The sequence below is a fragment of the Gossypium raimondii genome, chromosome 11, assembly GCF_025698545.1.
Source record: "Gossypium raimondii isolate GPD5lz chromosome 11, ASM2569854v1, whole genome shotgun sequence".
In the NCBI taxonomy this organism is placed as follows: Eukaryota; Viridiplantae; Streptophyta; class Magnoliopsida; order Malvales; family Malvaceae; genus Gossypium; species Gossypium raimondii.
Window position 1 is genome coordinate 57,882,157 of NC_068575.1, and position 15,896 is coordinate 57,898,052.

Sequence of the window (15,896 nt, forward strand, 5' to 3'; positions counted from 1 at the left end):
TGTTCATAGTATGTATGATCAGGTGAAATAATTCATATATTTTTAAGGTATTTTTATAATTTACTATGTTTTATATATTAACAATTTAAATATTCATCAGCCTCTCCATTTGGAAATGGCAGACCGAAATGATTAGTTTATCACCTAATAATACACGTGTCAAAAATCAGAAAGCATGACAGAGTCAGTTGGCAATATCAGACATCCCTTCAATCTCACTAGGCTAGGGACCGTTCGATTTTAGAGAAATTCCCTCGTCACCGTGGGATCATCATAAATTTATGTGGTCAAAGACGATGGTTTAGTTAATTCAAGGGATACCCTTAAAAGAGAAAAAGGTCTTATAATTAGGGCGGGATTTAGGGTTACCAGTCTACCCTTTGTCTAACATAAGTACCCTACGGATTCTCGAAAAGACCCTTAAGGAGGGCCCCACACAGTGCCATAGCCAGCCATACAATAGAAAAGCAAATTGTGGGACCCTCCAGCGTGGCAGGGTGCCTCCATTCGTCTTAAAGGAACTCCTTAATCCTATCAAAAATTAAAAGACATAGATATTCCCTCTTTTCTTTAGGCAATAATAAAGAAGATGGGGTCAAACGTGAAAAGGCAGATTTACCCCCGGTGATTAACGGCGTTAATTACTGAATTCATGAGAGGGTGCCCCTAAAGCGATCACGTTATGTGATCCCCGTTCCCGCCAAAAGAAAAAAAGAAAATCTATTTAAAATATAATACAATTATTGCATTAAAAAATCTATATTGTTTATAAATACCCGGTAAAAGATACCCATGTAAAAATAAATAAATTGTAATTTTCATTGGTTTTTTTTAAATAAAATAAAATGAGAGAATCTTATTGTTGACTACTGCTTTTGATTATCAAGATTGATTGAAAATGAATTATTGAGTACTTAATAATCTTTTGTTAAACAATATTATCTCTTTATAAATTATTAAAATTTACTTTGACCAAACAAAAGGAATTTATAAATCAAGTTTAAGAGTAAGCATTGTAATCATTTATAAATGTATTGTTGAACGCATTAATTTTAAGGGAAATTCCAACACCTATCTCAATTTTGTTGACTTTTTATCCAGTATTATCAATATATTTATATTTTATTTTATCTCAAGTTAAAGCATATAAAATTTTGGGTTTGATTTGCTAATTTATTTATTTAATGTATTTTATATTTTAATTGTACTACATGTGTTTTTTATAAAATGAATTTTAGTCAATTAAGAATATTTTAACTCATATGATTTTAATTTTGTGGTCAAGCTTTACTAGTTAATAAATCATTTATAACTATAATAATGTCTTTTAACAATTTTTGGTATTTTATAAAATTTAATGCATTTTAAAAATAAATTATCACACGCTTATATTGTGAAAGAAAAAAATGATATGAGTTCAAATCTTATCATAATATTATTTTATTAAAATATATTTATAAAACCATGAAAACTAAAGCATATCATTTTATTATTAATTTTAAAGTAAAACTCAGTTTTGAAAATATTTTATTTGAAAAAATACTTAAAATAATAAAAACATATATGGCTTCCTTAAAAATAATTTATGATAATTTTAAACATAACACACAATACAATATGAATGCAAAAAGTATTTTAATAATTTATATTTGTACACTAAATACATAAATATATTAATTAAAAATAATTACAAAAATTCGAATATAATGAATGAATAAGCATAAGATAGAGAAAAAAAAAACCGAAAGCTGGTAGTAGGAGGGAGATTATCAAAAAGTAGGGTGGCCAAACAACAAAACAAGAGCAAGAAAAGTGAGGAAGCAAAGCAAAAAGGGAAAAAAATAAAGTAAAAGAAAGAAAGGAAAAAAAAAAATAGAGTTTAAGAGTTTTATATTTTATTTATTTATGCTTGAGACTTGAGTTGAGAGGAAGACCAATCCAAGGACAAAGGACGGCTTTAATCTTCGTTAATTGTTAACTTTAGCTTTGTTTTTTCTTTTCTTTTTTCAAAAAGCGACGGAAAATAACATAGAACATCAACTTCCATCCATAAATTAAGATTTTGTTTAAAACGAAGTTATTATCATTGTTTTCTGATTCTTTCTCCTATTTTTTTTTTTGCTTTCTTTCTTTTCTCTTGTTTGGATCGGATCTGTAATAGGCAAAATCAACCCCCCAAACAATTCAGGAAAGCTCTTTTCACTTTTCTCTTCAAAGAAGAGCTTTTGTCTCCTTAGTAATTTCTGGGTTTTTCATTTCATGAAAGATATCACCTTGTCCTGCATTCTTTTATCTGTTCTATGATCAGGTAACTTGCTTTTGGCCTCTTTAAATTTTCTTTTTTGATGATGGGTTCTTTTCTTTTTCTTTATCGATCAAGATTACATACACACACGCAGACACACTAAGCTTGTTTCGTTTTTCATGCATTTTCTTAGTAACCAAGGATTATATATATATATATATATATATATATATATATTAAGATTGTTAAAATACAGTTTATTGATTTCTTAGTATACCTGTAATCATATTTGGTCTTTTCTTTAATCGTAAGATGTGCTAGTTGATTATATTTTGTTTTGAATTTAAGACTGCTGTTTTAAATTTTCATTTCTTGGTTTTGAACTGATTCTCTTAGCATTCGATTATTTTGTATTTTGTAACAGTTTTTGTGTGCATTTGGGATATTAAGTTGGTTGATTCTGCAATTATGGCTTTATCAAAGAGTTATCATGTAGAGGAAAAAAAAGTTGAACGTTGCTGAATTTCACTTTGGTTTGGCAGTGATAGGTGTTGTTGAATTGTTCAATGGACTCCCTTGCTATTTCTTCATCAAAGAATCAGAATCTAGGTTCTGGTATAGGAAACAATGACCCTCCTTCAACATCCGGGATGCCTAGGCGGCCTTCTCGGCCTCCATTACCGAAACAATCTGAAAATGAAGGGCTTTCTTCTGCATATCATGGTGTAAGGACCGTTCAACATCATGATGGTTCAATTGGCTCTCAAAAGCATTCATGCAAAACAGCCTATGACAACTTGGTCTGTGAAGAAATGCCTAATATGGCAAAACACTATTATGATTCAAGCAAGATGAAATCTGAATTGACGGGAAAGATTTTGGCAGTGGCAAGCAAATCTTCCTTCAAACATCCCATTGATGACCATAAGAGTTCCAATTCCACTGCTTCATTGGAATACGAACAAACTGTATCTGGTGTACACTATTATGATTCTAGTAAGGTAAAATCCGAATCGGTGGGAAAGATTCTGACAACTGCAAGCAAGTCTTCCTCAAAGCATCCCATCGATGATCATAAAACTTCTGATTCCATTGCTTCGTTGGAATATGAAAAACCTGTGCCTGGTGCACACTATTATGATTCGAGTAAGGTAAAATCTGAATCAGTGAGAAGCAAATCTTCCTTCAAACATCCCATTGATGATCATAAGAGTTCTAACTCCTTTCGTTCATTGCAATCTGAAAAAACTGTGCCTGGTGTACACTATTATGATTCGAGCAAGGTGAAATCCGAATCGGTGGGAAAGATTTCAACAACGGCAAGCAAGTCTTCCTTCAAACATCCCGTTGATGAAAAGCTTGTGCCCAGTGCCATTCAGTTGAACAACCACATTGTATCTCAATCAGAACCAAGCATTTGTGTGAGTCCATCGAGTAGTATGTGCACCAGATCTCTGTATGCCGAAGCTAAACAAAGTTTCACCAATACAGAAGTTAGTGAATGTGCAAGCAGTGATGAAAGCGGTGAAGTGAGCAGGAAGACGAGCATCAATAGGGGGAGCAATTGCAGTGATATTAGTGAAGAAAGCAGCTCAAGTTGTTCAATCAGTGCCATTTACAAGCCCCACCAAGCAAATGATATAAGATGGGCTGCAATTCAAGCTGTTAGATCACGGAAAGGAGAGTTGGGCTTTAAGCACTTTAGGGTGTTGAGGAAACTGGGATGTGGGGATATAGGCAGTGTTTATCAATCTGAATTGACTGGCACCAATACTTATTTCGCCATGAAAGTTATGGATAAAGCTCTTTTGGCAAGTCGAAAAAAGCTTCTTAGAGCCCAAACAGAGAGGGAGATTCTCCAATCTTTGGATCATCCTTTCCTCCCCACCTTGTATACACATTTTGAGACAGAGAAGCTTTCTTGCTTGGTTATGGAGTTTTGCCCCGGAGGAGACTTGCATGCTCTCAGGCAAAGGCAACCTGGAAAGTACTTTTCAGAGCAAGCTGCCAGGTTAGCTGTCGCTCTTCTAATGCTTTTTCAAAGTTAATTTTTCCCGTCTTTGGAGGACTCTTGGAGGTCATATATCACCCTTGTCTGGGTATGTATCCTTTATTCATTACTCTTTATGCTCAAGCTATGTTACTCGGACTTGGGTGGAAGTTTCGAACATGGACAACTGTCCACTGTGAGTATGGTGATATCCCTATATCCTTATCAGGTTATGTGAAGAATGGAAGCAGCATAATATTCAAGTTTGCATTACTGCATTTTCTAACATAACTGCTGCATGCATTTAAGGTTTTTCATGGAAACCTGTGGATCCATTTCCTGTTAACTCTATTGCCCCATCAGGTTTACAATACAACACTTATAGGAAACTCAATGCTGCAATTTTGTTGTTACTACATTAAGATTAGGAAACCACCTTTTTTTTCCCTTTATGTACTTGTATCCGACACAGTTGTCCTTAATACAATACAACACTGCTAGGGAAATCATGTTACAATTTTGGTTTTACCACGATAAGAAGAAGAAACCTCCTATGTGGAAAATGGAATAACTTGTATCTAGTGGCTTTGCTCGAATCTGAATCCATAACATGATCATCTCTAGTTGGCGGCTCTAAACACACCTTTTGGCTGTTCTTGGAGTTGTTAGGCTGTTTATATCCCTCCTTTCCTTTAAGTCTCAATTATAGTCAACTTTCATCGATAACATCTTCTCCAGGTTTGTTTGCTGTGATCCCTGATTGATGTTTTGTTAGTTCAGGTTTCTTCATATCAGATGTTTTAGGAAGTATTCATGTTCTTATCCCACTCATCTAGTTTTTACGACATGCAATTTGAATAAGTTGTGTTCTTCAACATATTGGATGATAACTAGGTCCGATACGATGAACTGATTGCAGCAAAAATATCATCTATATTATTGGCATTGATCTTCTCTGTTGCTTTGCAGATTTTATGTGGCCGAAGTTCTCCTTGCTTTGGAGTATCTGCACATGCTTGGGATTATTTACAGAGACCTTAAGCCAGAGAATGTTTTGGTTCGAGAAGATGGACACATAATGCTTTCGGATTTCGATCTCTCACTAAGATGTTCTGTCTCGCCGACACTGGTTAAGTCTTCAAACTCGACTCTGGCGTCGAAACATTCAGTGTACTGTGCTCAGCCTGCATGCCTCCAGCCAACTTGTGTAATGCAGCCAGATTGTATCCAACCAGCATGTTTCGGACCGCGTCTTTTTCCGAGCAAGTCCAAGAAAGAAAAGAAGAGCAAAATAAAGAGTGAAACGAATCAGCAAGTTAGCCCTCTTCCTGAGCTCATTGCAGAACCTACCAATGCTCGATCAATGTCCTTCGTTGGCACTCACGAGTACTTGGCACCTGAAATTATTAAAGGCCAAGGCCATGGAAGTGCTGTCGATTGGTGGACGTTTGGGATCTTTCTATACGAACTTTTGTTCGGAAAAACCCCGTTTAAGGGAGCCGAGAACAGGGCAACTCTGTTTAACGTGATCGGCCAGCCATTGAGATTTCCAGAGTATCCAAATGTGAGCTTTGCAGCGAAGGACTTGATCCGAGGCTTACTCGTAAAGGAACCACAGCATCGGCTTGCATATAGGCGTGGGGCTACTGAAGTTAAACAGCATCCGTTCTTTCAGAGTGTGAATTGGGCACTCATTCGATGTGCTAATCCGCCAGAGGTGCCAAAGCCGTCCATGACGGATTTTTTTGCCGGAACCAACATGTCAAAAGCTCCAACGAATAACATGGTTCCGGGTTTAGATGTGAAGCCTTCTGGTAATTATTTAGAGATTGATTTCTTTTGATTCTTGTGATTATTTTTCCTTTCTTAGAAACCAGTGTTGTAAACATCTCTTTGAACAGAAATGAGGAATCACAAGTTGCTGCTCAATCTCTATTGATCCAGGTGTAATATACTCATTTAACCGGGCAAATCATTGGTCGATTAATCTATTTTTCTATATATAAAAAAATAGTAAAAAATAAATATGAAAATACATAATTATCACACCGATGAATTCAAACAATCATCAATGGATGACATAACAATGTTATCGTAATAATGATAATATAATGCTAACCGCGTAAGCATCAGTGGAATTTCAATCAAATAAAAAAAAAGTAAAAGGGAAAAAAAAGTACTAATATGTGATTTTCTTTTTTATAAATGGAAATGGGAAGTTGATAAATTCAAAGTGTTCCAACCGACCAACGTCCCCATTATCTTGAAACTTGGGATGCAAGTAGGAAATTCAAGTTAATTACCAAAAATGCCATGAAACACCTGCTTTCCATTTCGAACCTGCCAAGTAGTCTTCGGACATTAGCTTCGTGTCGTTAAGAGAATGGTTTGGATCTAGGTTCAGTCAACGGTGGGACCTACATATGTCTTTCGCCGAAGCTGAGGTTCAGCTTCCGAATCTCTTATCCCGTTCCGAAGCAACCGTTTCCCGCTCTGTCTCTGCCTCGAGTTGACTCAAGTAATAGCCTATTGTAGAAAGAAAAGGCAAAAGGACAAAGAAGAGAGAGCTTAAAAGCTTCGCTCACACTCTCTTCTTCTTACTCTGTATTTCTTTTGTTCTTGTTCATGGCGAGGTAAGGTTAAGAAATTAATTAAGAAAATCCAATTAATTAATTAATTAATTTCGATTATGCGAGATTAAAAGTAATCTCTTCTTTAATTTTCTTTGACATGGGGATGATTTTGGTTTCTGGGTGTTTTTCTTTATATAAATTCATGGAATTTAACTTGAAAATCCAATTCCCAAAGAAAATATTTTCTTTTTTCTTTTTGGTTCTAATAAAGTTCTGTTTTTCTCTTCCTCTTCTTCTTCTTTTTTTTTTGTTTTCACTTGAGTTTGAATGTGTAGGGAGGTTATTATATGCTAGAGTTTCATCATCTTTTATGAGCTGCATTGTTGAGGTTGATATGATTTTAATGGAAAAAATCTTCCATAGTTCAGTTAAAAAGAAACCCTTTTTCAATTCAACCGTAATGAAACATCCCATGATTCATTTCTTACAGATTGATACGATTTTAATGGAAAATTCTTCCATATTTCATTGCATCTTTATTGACAAAAAATCATTGTAATTTGCAGCAGAAGCTGGCTCATTGACAGTAGATCAATTGCAAAGAAAGTAAAAAACGCCATTCAAATCACTGACCCTGACTGTGGAGCAAATCGTGAATGTCCGAACTGTCATTGCCGTATTGATAATAGTGATGTAAGTTCGACACTTCGAGTGTTTCATAGCATGAATTTTTGGCCTCAGTAACGTCCACCTTGAAGCTGTTTTTCTTTGTTTTTTTAATGTAGGTTTCGCCTCAGTGGCCTGGCCTTCCAATTGGATTGAAATTTGATCCCTCCGATATCGAGCTTTTAGAGCATTTAGCTGCCAAATGCGGCATCGGAGACTTAAAACCACACCCCTTTATCGACGAGTTTATCCCCACACTGAACGAGGATCAAGGAATCTGTTACACTCATCCTCAAAATCTCCCTGGTAAGGGTCCATGCCCGACATATTCGAGTCTTATAATGGTTTACAATTTTGATTCTGATGATCATCTTCATTTTTTTTTTGCAGGTGTAAAGAAAGATGGGAGTAGTATCCACTTCTTTCATCAAACCATCAATGCTTATGCTACTGGTCAGCGAAAGCGCCGCAGGATCCAGAACCGACATAGTACGATCGAGGAGCATGTTCGATGGCATAAGACCGGAAAGACCAAACCTGTCATAGAAAATGGAGTTCGCAAGGGCTGGAAGAAGATCATGGTTCTCTATAAACGTTCGAACCGAGCTCACAAGCCCGAAAAGTCGAATTGGGTGATGCATCAGTACCATTTAGGGGCTGAAGAAGTAGAAGTTGGTGGGGAATATGTGGTTTCTAAAATTTCATATCAACAACCAAAACAGACCGATAAGAATGATGGCGTTACTAGGATGGAAGATTCAGATAACTCGATGATTCGTGCGAGTCCAAGGACCCCGAAAACGATGACTCAGAGTCCACCTCGGCCATGGGAATCAATGATATATGAAGATGACATTGACGAAAAGGTGCACCAGGTACTTGGAGTTTTGCTGTTTATGAATTGAAAGGAAGAAATTGTCACTTGAATTCATTCGATCCTCACCGAAGTTTGGATACCGTGGAACAGGAATCAAAATTTGCTGCACAAGGATCTAATCTACCGATCCAGGGTGTTGAATGTGAGGATCATTTGGAGTATCCATTATGGTTGGCTGGGGAATCTCAGGCTGCTGTAAATTCCGAGATGAATTGCTTGGATAATTCTTCTCTGCAGGTAAAGAATTCGGTAAAGGATCGAGTCTCGTACGCCGTTCATGATCCTGGCACGATGGAGATGTCGGCCGGAAACAAAGATACATGCACTTGCGGAATTTCCGAGCTTGAGAACTTGGAATTTGATACACCACCAGATGTGCAACTATCTGTAAGTTAGCCTTTCAAAGTGTTCATCATATGATTATCATAAAAATCTCGAAATTTTCTCATCCATATGTTTTGCAGGATCTACAATTTGATTCCCAGGAAAGCATAAGTTCATGGTTAGACCAGGTATGAGGAGGATGTTGCAGAGGTGAAGTACCCCAATGACAAAGTCAAAGTTTTCGAGCTCCTTGAATCTCTTTCATGGCTGTTTGAGGCTCTTGAAGTTGTTCATCCCACCGGCACTGCCGGACTGCTCTCCTACGTCAGTTTCCGATGATATGAACTCCAATTCTATGTCAAATGTTAAAGTTTCATTCTTGTATTGTGTGTGCGAACAAATACTATAAAATATATGAACACAATTCGAATATAGAATTATCGCGCTGAATGATCTCAATTAGAGTATAATCTTGTTTAGTCGAACAAGCTTGTTAAATTGGAGGATCTCAATTAAATTAGATTAATCAATTAATATTAGGACTAAAAAAATTTAATATTAATCGTTGAGGAGTTCAGCTTTCTTGAAAGAAGTTTCAAAGTGCTACCTATTGTACAACTAGTCGATTCCAACAATAGTTTGATATTGTATCCATGCTAGAGGTTTATCCCTTGCTTCTATTTAGTGGTACCCACTTTATTTACAAAGCATGGATTGAAACACCATCAAGAGCAAATACTTACATTCCTTAGGTGAGTGAAGGATTCTGCTCTTCAAAACTCTTCATGGAATTGTCAAAATTGAGCACAAAAATTTCAAGCATAATACCAGTTATGGTTGAAAAGCCTGTATATTTTTATAAATGATATTTTAAAAAAATTATTTTAGAATAAATTTGACGTCCTCCCAATATCTAGTTAAAATTTTAAGCTATTTAAATTAAGTATCACAATAATTAAATTAAATTCACTAAATTACTCAATTCAACAGTAACAGGAAATTTGAGGTTTCTTTTACGCCCTTGTTTATAATACATTTCCATTTTATTTTTGGACCATAAGATTCTTTTCCCATTTTGCCCAAACTTCAATTCAAGCGAGGCCCAGAAAAAACCAGAGAAGAATGGTATTTGAATCTTTTATTTATTTATTTAGTATTGGCATTTGAATCTAACAAGTGGCAAAGATGGAAATCTAGACATAAAAAACCATTTATATTTTCTCCCACGTGTCAATAATTAGGGCATGACCATAACGAAAAGTACAAAAAGGTCAAAATTTTATCCACCATTAACTTCTATTTTTAAAAATTATAAGTTTGATATTACTATTATTTCCTTTTTCCTGAGGTAAAAGAATATCAATTATTATTGAGTTATAAATATTTTATTCAAACTTCATTTGAAAAAAAAAATAGTTACTTTTTGATCAAATTAAGGATTTGATTCATTAAAGAAAAAAAAAATCCAAGCTTCGAACTTGAAAGTAATCTGGCAAAACCGGCAACATTGTATTTCCGACGAAGAGAGGAAACAGGAAACGATGTCGTCTCCGGACATTGCTTCAATCTTGGAAAACTCGAGGGAACTCGATCGGTTAAGGAAAGAACAAGAAGAGGTGCTTGTCGAAATCAACAAGCTTCACAAGAAGCTTCAAGCTAGTAAAATTTCTCAACCCTATTTTATTCGTTTAGCTTCAAATTTCGTGATCTGGGTTGTTTCATTTGGTCCCTAGTATTAATGGATTTTGTTTTAGATTATTATTACAATATATAATTGTTTTGGTTCTCTAGGTATTTATTGTTTCATTCAAAAATTTGATTTTGGAGGTGGGTTTGGTTTAAAAGATCTTAAATTTTGTTGATAACGGATTTTATTGGATAAATAAGCTAACATTTTTGCACATTATTGCTGATCGCTTAATCCATGAATATATATATTCGTTTTTAGGAGAAAAGGAAATTAGAGATAATCTTAATAACAAAAGATAGGATAGTTTGACTATTGACTTTTGCTTTAAAACTTAGCTGCATTTGTTTTATGGTGAAGTAGTTTACAAGGTTTTTATGATCTAAATTAAGGTTTAATGCTAAGTGTGGTTATCTGTGTCATGTAACTTTGGTGTTAAGGATTTGCTTCTAGGATAACAAAATATGATATCAGTTAACATGGCTGCTTATGGGGCTTAATTTTCATGGAGAATCAAAGTTGTGTTGTTTTTCGCGCATTATTCGTTATGTAGTAGAGAGTGGTCAAATTTGTATGCAATTAATGGTCAAATCTTCATGTATGATTTACCTTTTAATTAGTGAGCCTCATGATTATTCTTTGAGTTGTTATCACATAATTCATATCGTAACTTTGAGATTGTCTGCACAAAAGATATCAGAAATCAGACTATTCTACAAATTAACAACTAACTGTATGGATTGGAACACTAAATATGTTGTAGTCAATTTGATATGGTTTAAGTTCGATCAGCAGTTTTTTGGATGCGGATAGCCTAATCAGGAGTGTAGAAGAAGCATAGCAGGAATTTCGAGATCCATTACTTATTATCATTTAAAAGTCATAACAGAAATTACGAGATGCATTGTCAAGTTTGTGGTTTGGTTTTGTGCATCCTTGATCCCAACCCACCGCATGAAAAAGTTCCAGATTTGAAGCTTAGAGATTTCTGCAAATACTTTATATAATTGCTTTTTGAATTGTTGTCTTGCATGAAGTGATCTACTACACCTTTAATGGAGAGAAAATTTGCTTAAAGTATAGGACACAAATGATTAAATTGTATTGTTTAAGATTCGAGAATCGTTTTCCTTCTTCTTTAACCTTCTTTGGCCTTATTCTTGTTTAACTATTACTGATAGTGACTGTTTATAACTAATCTAGAACTTCTATGTATATGCAGCTCCTGAGGTAGTTGAGAAACCCGGCGATTCTTCATTATCGAGGCTGAAAAGTTTATATATTCAAGCTAGAGATCTTTCGGAAAGAGAAGTAACGTATGCACATTATCTCTAAGGAAGTCTTGTACAATTTGCTTTTTCCTTCTCTCTCTTTCTCCCTCCACATTTCCTAGTTAACCTGGGCTTCTGCAAATTCACAATTCTTTCTCTATTGGTATTTGGGGCCAGTGTAGCAACGAACTTTCTGTCTAGCCTTTTATGTTTTCCAGTACTGTTTCTGTTGTTTTTGACAAACCCATTGTTATGGCATTGATACAGGATTTCGAACTTGTTACTAAATCAACTTGATGCTTTCTTGCCATCTGGACCTCCGGGACAACAACGAAGAAAGATGGGTACGTGCTACTACCAAATATGTCTATATCAGACATTTTGATTGCTTTAACCTCTATATTCATTTCTCCCTTTGCATGACAACATTTAAGCTTGGTTTGATTGGTGCTTTGCTTTTTAGATATTCACACCTTTTTTCTTTTACATTTCGCTTTTTATCCCGAAAAAGGAAAAGGCAACCAAGCACTTGACTTACCCTTTAACCGTGGTTATATAATAATGAAAAATATGTTAAGATAATGCTGTAATCTTGTATGATTTGATTTTCTCCATGTTATGTCGTCTCTTTGTCCTATCGGAAAGTACAATAGGTGAGTTGTTTAATGAAACATACATTTGCTTGGTTGATGACATGAAGGTTCTTGAAGTGATATGACTACAGGTCCCGAATTATTTTGTGATAGTTGAAATTATTAAGTTTTTATGTTCTTTGTATTCTTCCAAAACTCGGACATTGAATGTATGAGATATGCCAAAAAGGAAAACTCATTTCTTTTTGTGGATTTTGGATATTAGTATAAGAGTATCGGAACTTCCCTATTTATGTAGCTGACATTAAACAAACTGCAGATGGTAATGATCAGAAAAGGAAAAGAATGAAGTCTGATTCGGATATTTCTCGCCTTTCTCCTTCAATGCGGAGTCATATCGAGGCATGTGTTAGTCTCAAAGATGAACAGGTAAGTTTTTAGATGATGTAGCAAACATAAAAAACCAGATTTGTATTGATATTTGTTCGTAGACCTAATTTATTGCATTCATATACTCAGGTAGCTGCAAGAGTCACCTCGGATGCTGAGAAGGATGAGTGGTTTGTTGTAAAAGTGATAAATTTTGACGAGAAAACAAAAGAGTAAGTACGGTTCCTATAAGATGTTTCCATTTGGAGTCTTCTTTGTTCTTGGTTAAGGTTTCATTTCCCATTCGCAGATTTGAAGTACTCGACGAGGAGCCGGGTGATGAGGAAGAGGGCAGTGGCCAAAAGTACGCTTTTATGCTTTAGTTCTTTTTAAGTTAAGTTGCATCGAAATAGTTTTCTATATTATGCTTGTTCGAGTTTTGTTACTCACTGGTAAGAAGGGACTCTATCATGTTTTATTGTTTCTGTAAATTAAGACTGGAATTGGAAATCAGTAAGGAATTTACTTGTATACTACTAGAGTTTATTTTTTCGACCTTTTTATATTTTAAAACATAAGAAATGGTGGCTCAATTATTTGTGTTGACAGCATGCTTTAACTGTAATTTTGAGTTATATTACCCATATTTGGATGTGTTGGACATAGTCAGAGCAGCATAGATTTCAAGAATACTTGAAAAAATACAAATAATATTCGGTTTTTGTTATTGCAACTTCAGGAAGTACAAGCTGCCTGCATCTTGCATTATACCATTCCCGAAGCGGAACGACCCGGCTAGTACTCCAGAATTCCCTGCCGGGAGACAAGTTTTGGCCGTTTATCCTGGAACAACCGCACTGTATAAGGCAACTGTCATCAGCACTCCTCGAAAGGTGATGATTCCATGCATCACTCATCAGTGCCCGAAAATTGATCCTGGGTCATTTGCTCCGGTTTTTATGTTACTTTTTATATATTGAACTGACTACTAATTTCTTGTGTGTATCGATGGGGGGCTGTCAACCATTTCTGTCTTTCCAGAGGAAATCAGATGAGTAAGTGACATCCTCAATTCTTGCCCTAATGTAGCAGATAAATAGGTCACTTGTTGTCTGCCTGATAATGTTCTTCCTTGTTTTATCGATCTTCTCCACGTATCTGAGCATGAACTTTTCATTTCGGACTGTTCGTTATTGTTATTATTAGTTAATTAAATGTGGGTTATTTGTCTAGGTATTTACTGGAATTCGACGATGACGAGGAAGATGGAGCTTTGCCTCAGCGGACGGTACCGTTTCACAAGGTGGTTCAATTGCCGGAAGGACATCGGCAATGAGATTTTTGTATAAAAATGTGTATAATTTAGAGCTATATAGCTGGCGTTTAAACCTGTGAATTTAAATCCTGATTTTTCACGTCATATTGGATTAGTAAATGAAAGATTGTCACTGTTATATCTATTAGTGATTGTTAATTCAGTTCATTATTTGTAAATGGCTGCCGTTCTCCAAATCGAAGCACTAAAAAGTAGTAAGACTGATGTGAGATGAATTCTAAATCTTCTAAAAAATGATTTTATGTCAAACAAATATAAATGTTTTTGGAAAAAAAATAAAAATAAAAAGGATTTTCGGCTTCTTTTCCTGCTGTATATTGGTTTTTACGGATTGAAGTAGTTTAACACAGTACATTTGTGGCGGATGGATATTAATTTAAAATTTTGGAGGATTTAATAATAAATTTTGTAGTTTTTAATTTTGAGAAATTTTTCAAAAGAGATTTAATTAAAATTAACATTTTTAAGAGTAATGGGAATTTCTAAAAGCTTTAGGCGAAAAGGTCTCAATTCTTTTTAATTTAATTGATAATTTTATTTTTGGTTATAAAAAATTGGATAAAACTAACCCTATGTTACAAAAGAAAATCAAGGAAAAGAATATCCTTTTCCTCATTTGGATAGTTTTTTTTAAAAGGAAGGAAAGCTAACATTATATATAATTAGAATAAACAACATCTATCTCATTAAATTATTAATAAGTTTATATTTTAATTAATTAATTTTAAAAGTTACAAAATTATCATTGAATTATTTAAAAATTTTCATTTAAGTTATTGAATTATTTGAAGGTTTTTATTTAAGTGATTGGGTTATTAAGGTTTTTTTTTCTTTCTTTTTTTAAGTTTAGCTAACAAGCTCTGAGCGATAATTTGACGATTGGTACGGTGGATCAGTATCCATTGACGAATAGAACATACCTTAGATCTAAGTAGATCTAATGGTCAGTGTCAGATATCAGAGAAGAAAGTTGTTTGAATTTGGTTCGTAGATTCATGATGTTCAAAGTTGCTTCGTTAAAAAAAAAAAAAACTAAATTGTAGAAGAGAAGGGAAGCGAGAGCTTTCAATTGGTATAAATGTTGTGAACAGAGAAGATCATACGACGATGATTTTAACATTTCAGTGACTTAAATAAAAACTTTTGAATAATTCGATAACCATTTAGTAACTTTTTGAAGTTGAGTGACTAAAATATAGACTTACTAATAGCTTGGTCACAACAAGCATACTTTACCCATCTAATTAAAAAAAAAAGGAAAGAAAGTAGGGGAATGTTAAAAAAAAGGAAAGTATATATTTCTTATTCGGATAGTTAAAATTTATAACGGGAAAGAACTCTTAACTGCTTTTGTTTGGGTATATTGTGAAAAGGAAATGAAATATATAAATTTTTTGAAAAATTTCTTTATATAAATAATTAATAACAAAATTAAATTAAATTAAATATTATAGAAAAATACCAATATTCTTCATAAAAGATAAAAATTAATGACGAGGTTGTTAATTTTAAATACAAATTTAATAAATATATGCCTAATTATAAAAAATATTAAATACATTTGATACGATAAAAGAGTTCTTTTAAATTTTTTGCAAAATTAAAAATAAATTGTTAATAATAAAATCCTTAAAGAACAAAATTAATTTTTACATCATCTAATTTGTTTTATGTTTCTTTCCCTCAAATTGAGGCATTAAAAGTAAAAGAAAACAAGAGATTCCCAAATCCCTTTTGCTTAATCACATTTGTTTTATCATTGCCCTTCATTTACTTAACTTTCTGTTATTTTTAAGAAATCCGAACACACTCTAATCATTTTTACCTTCTGAAAATATTACTATCAAGTTGGTTCTCGTTTTAGTGAAAATACTTCTCCATTTGAAAAATATTATATTGAATGAGATATATTTAAATGTGTAGATATAGACGATTGAGTCTTACCTCAGTTGGCATCATTATTGT

At 34.0% G+C, this 15,896-nt stretch overlaps 3 protein-coding genes across 5 annotated transcripts; all 3 read left to right on the forward strand.

Moving 5' to 3' along the window:
- Positions 1-1,871: 1,871 nt before the first annotated feature.
- Positions 1,872-6,164, forward strand: LOC105802432 (protein kinase PVPK-1). Of its 2 annotated transcripts, none has more exons than XM_012634064.2 (3): positions 1,872-2,308; positions 2,670-4,256; positions 5,205-6,164. In XM_012634064.2, exons 2-3 carry the CDS (start codon positions 2,812-2,814, stop codon positions 6,076-6,078), a joined length of 2,319 nt encoding a protein of 772 aa, XP_012489518.1. In that variant the 5' UTR covers positions 1,872-2,308; positions 2,670-2,811; the 3' UTR covers positions 6,079-6,164. The 2 variants fall into 2 exon arrangements, with proteins under 2 accessions (XP_012489518.1, XP_012489517.1); XM_012634063.2 differs by having other exon boundaries at positions 1,873-2,308; positions 2,788-4,256.
- Positions 6,165-6,738: 574 nt separating this feature from the next.
- Positions 6,739-9,329, forward strand: LOC105801441 (SUPPRESSOR OF GAMMA RESPONSE 1). 2 transcript variants are annotated; one of them, XM_012632746.2, is made up of 6 exons: positions 6,739-6,868; positions 7,375-7,501; positions 7,594-7,780; positions 7,865-8,349; positions 8,442-8,738; positions 8,816-9,329. In XM_012632746.2, the coding sequence occupies exons 1-6, from the start codon at positions 6,861-6,863 to the stop codon at positions 8,867-8,869; spliced, it is 1,158 nt and encodes a 385-aa protein (XP_012488200.1). In that variant the 5' UTR covers positions 6,739-6,860; the 3' UTR covers positions 8,870-9,329. The 2 variants fall into 2 exon arrangements, with proteins under 2 accessions (XP_012488200.1, XP_052480407.1); XM_052624447.1 differs by having other exon boundaries at positions 7,594-8,349.
- Positions 9,330-10,038: 709 nt separating this feature from the next.
- LOC105802431 (SAGA-associated factor 29 homolog A) lies at positions 10,039-14,089 on the forward strand. The gene is made up of 9 exons (XM_012634062.2): positions 10,039-10,334; positions 11,585-11,678; positions 11,901-11,977; positions 12,546-12,655; positions 12,746-12,828; positions 12,906-12,959; positions 13,335-13,488; positions 13,637-13,650; positions 13,829-14,089. Exons 1-9 carry the CDS (start codon positions 10,217-10,219, stop codon positions 13,929-13,931), a joined length of 807 nt encoding a protein of 268 aa, XP_012489516.1. The 5' UTR covers positions 10,039-10,216; the 3' UTR covers positions 13,932-14,089.
- Positions 14,090-15,896: the final 1,807 nt, after the last annotated feature.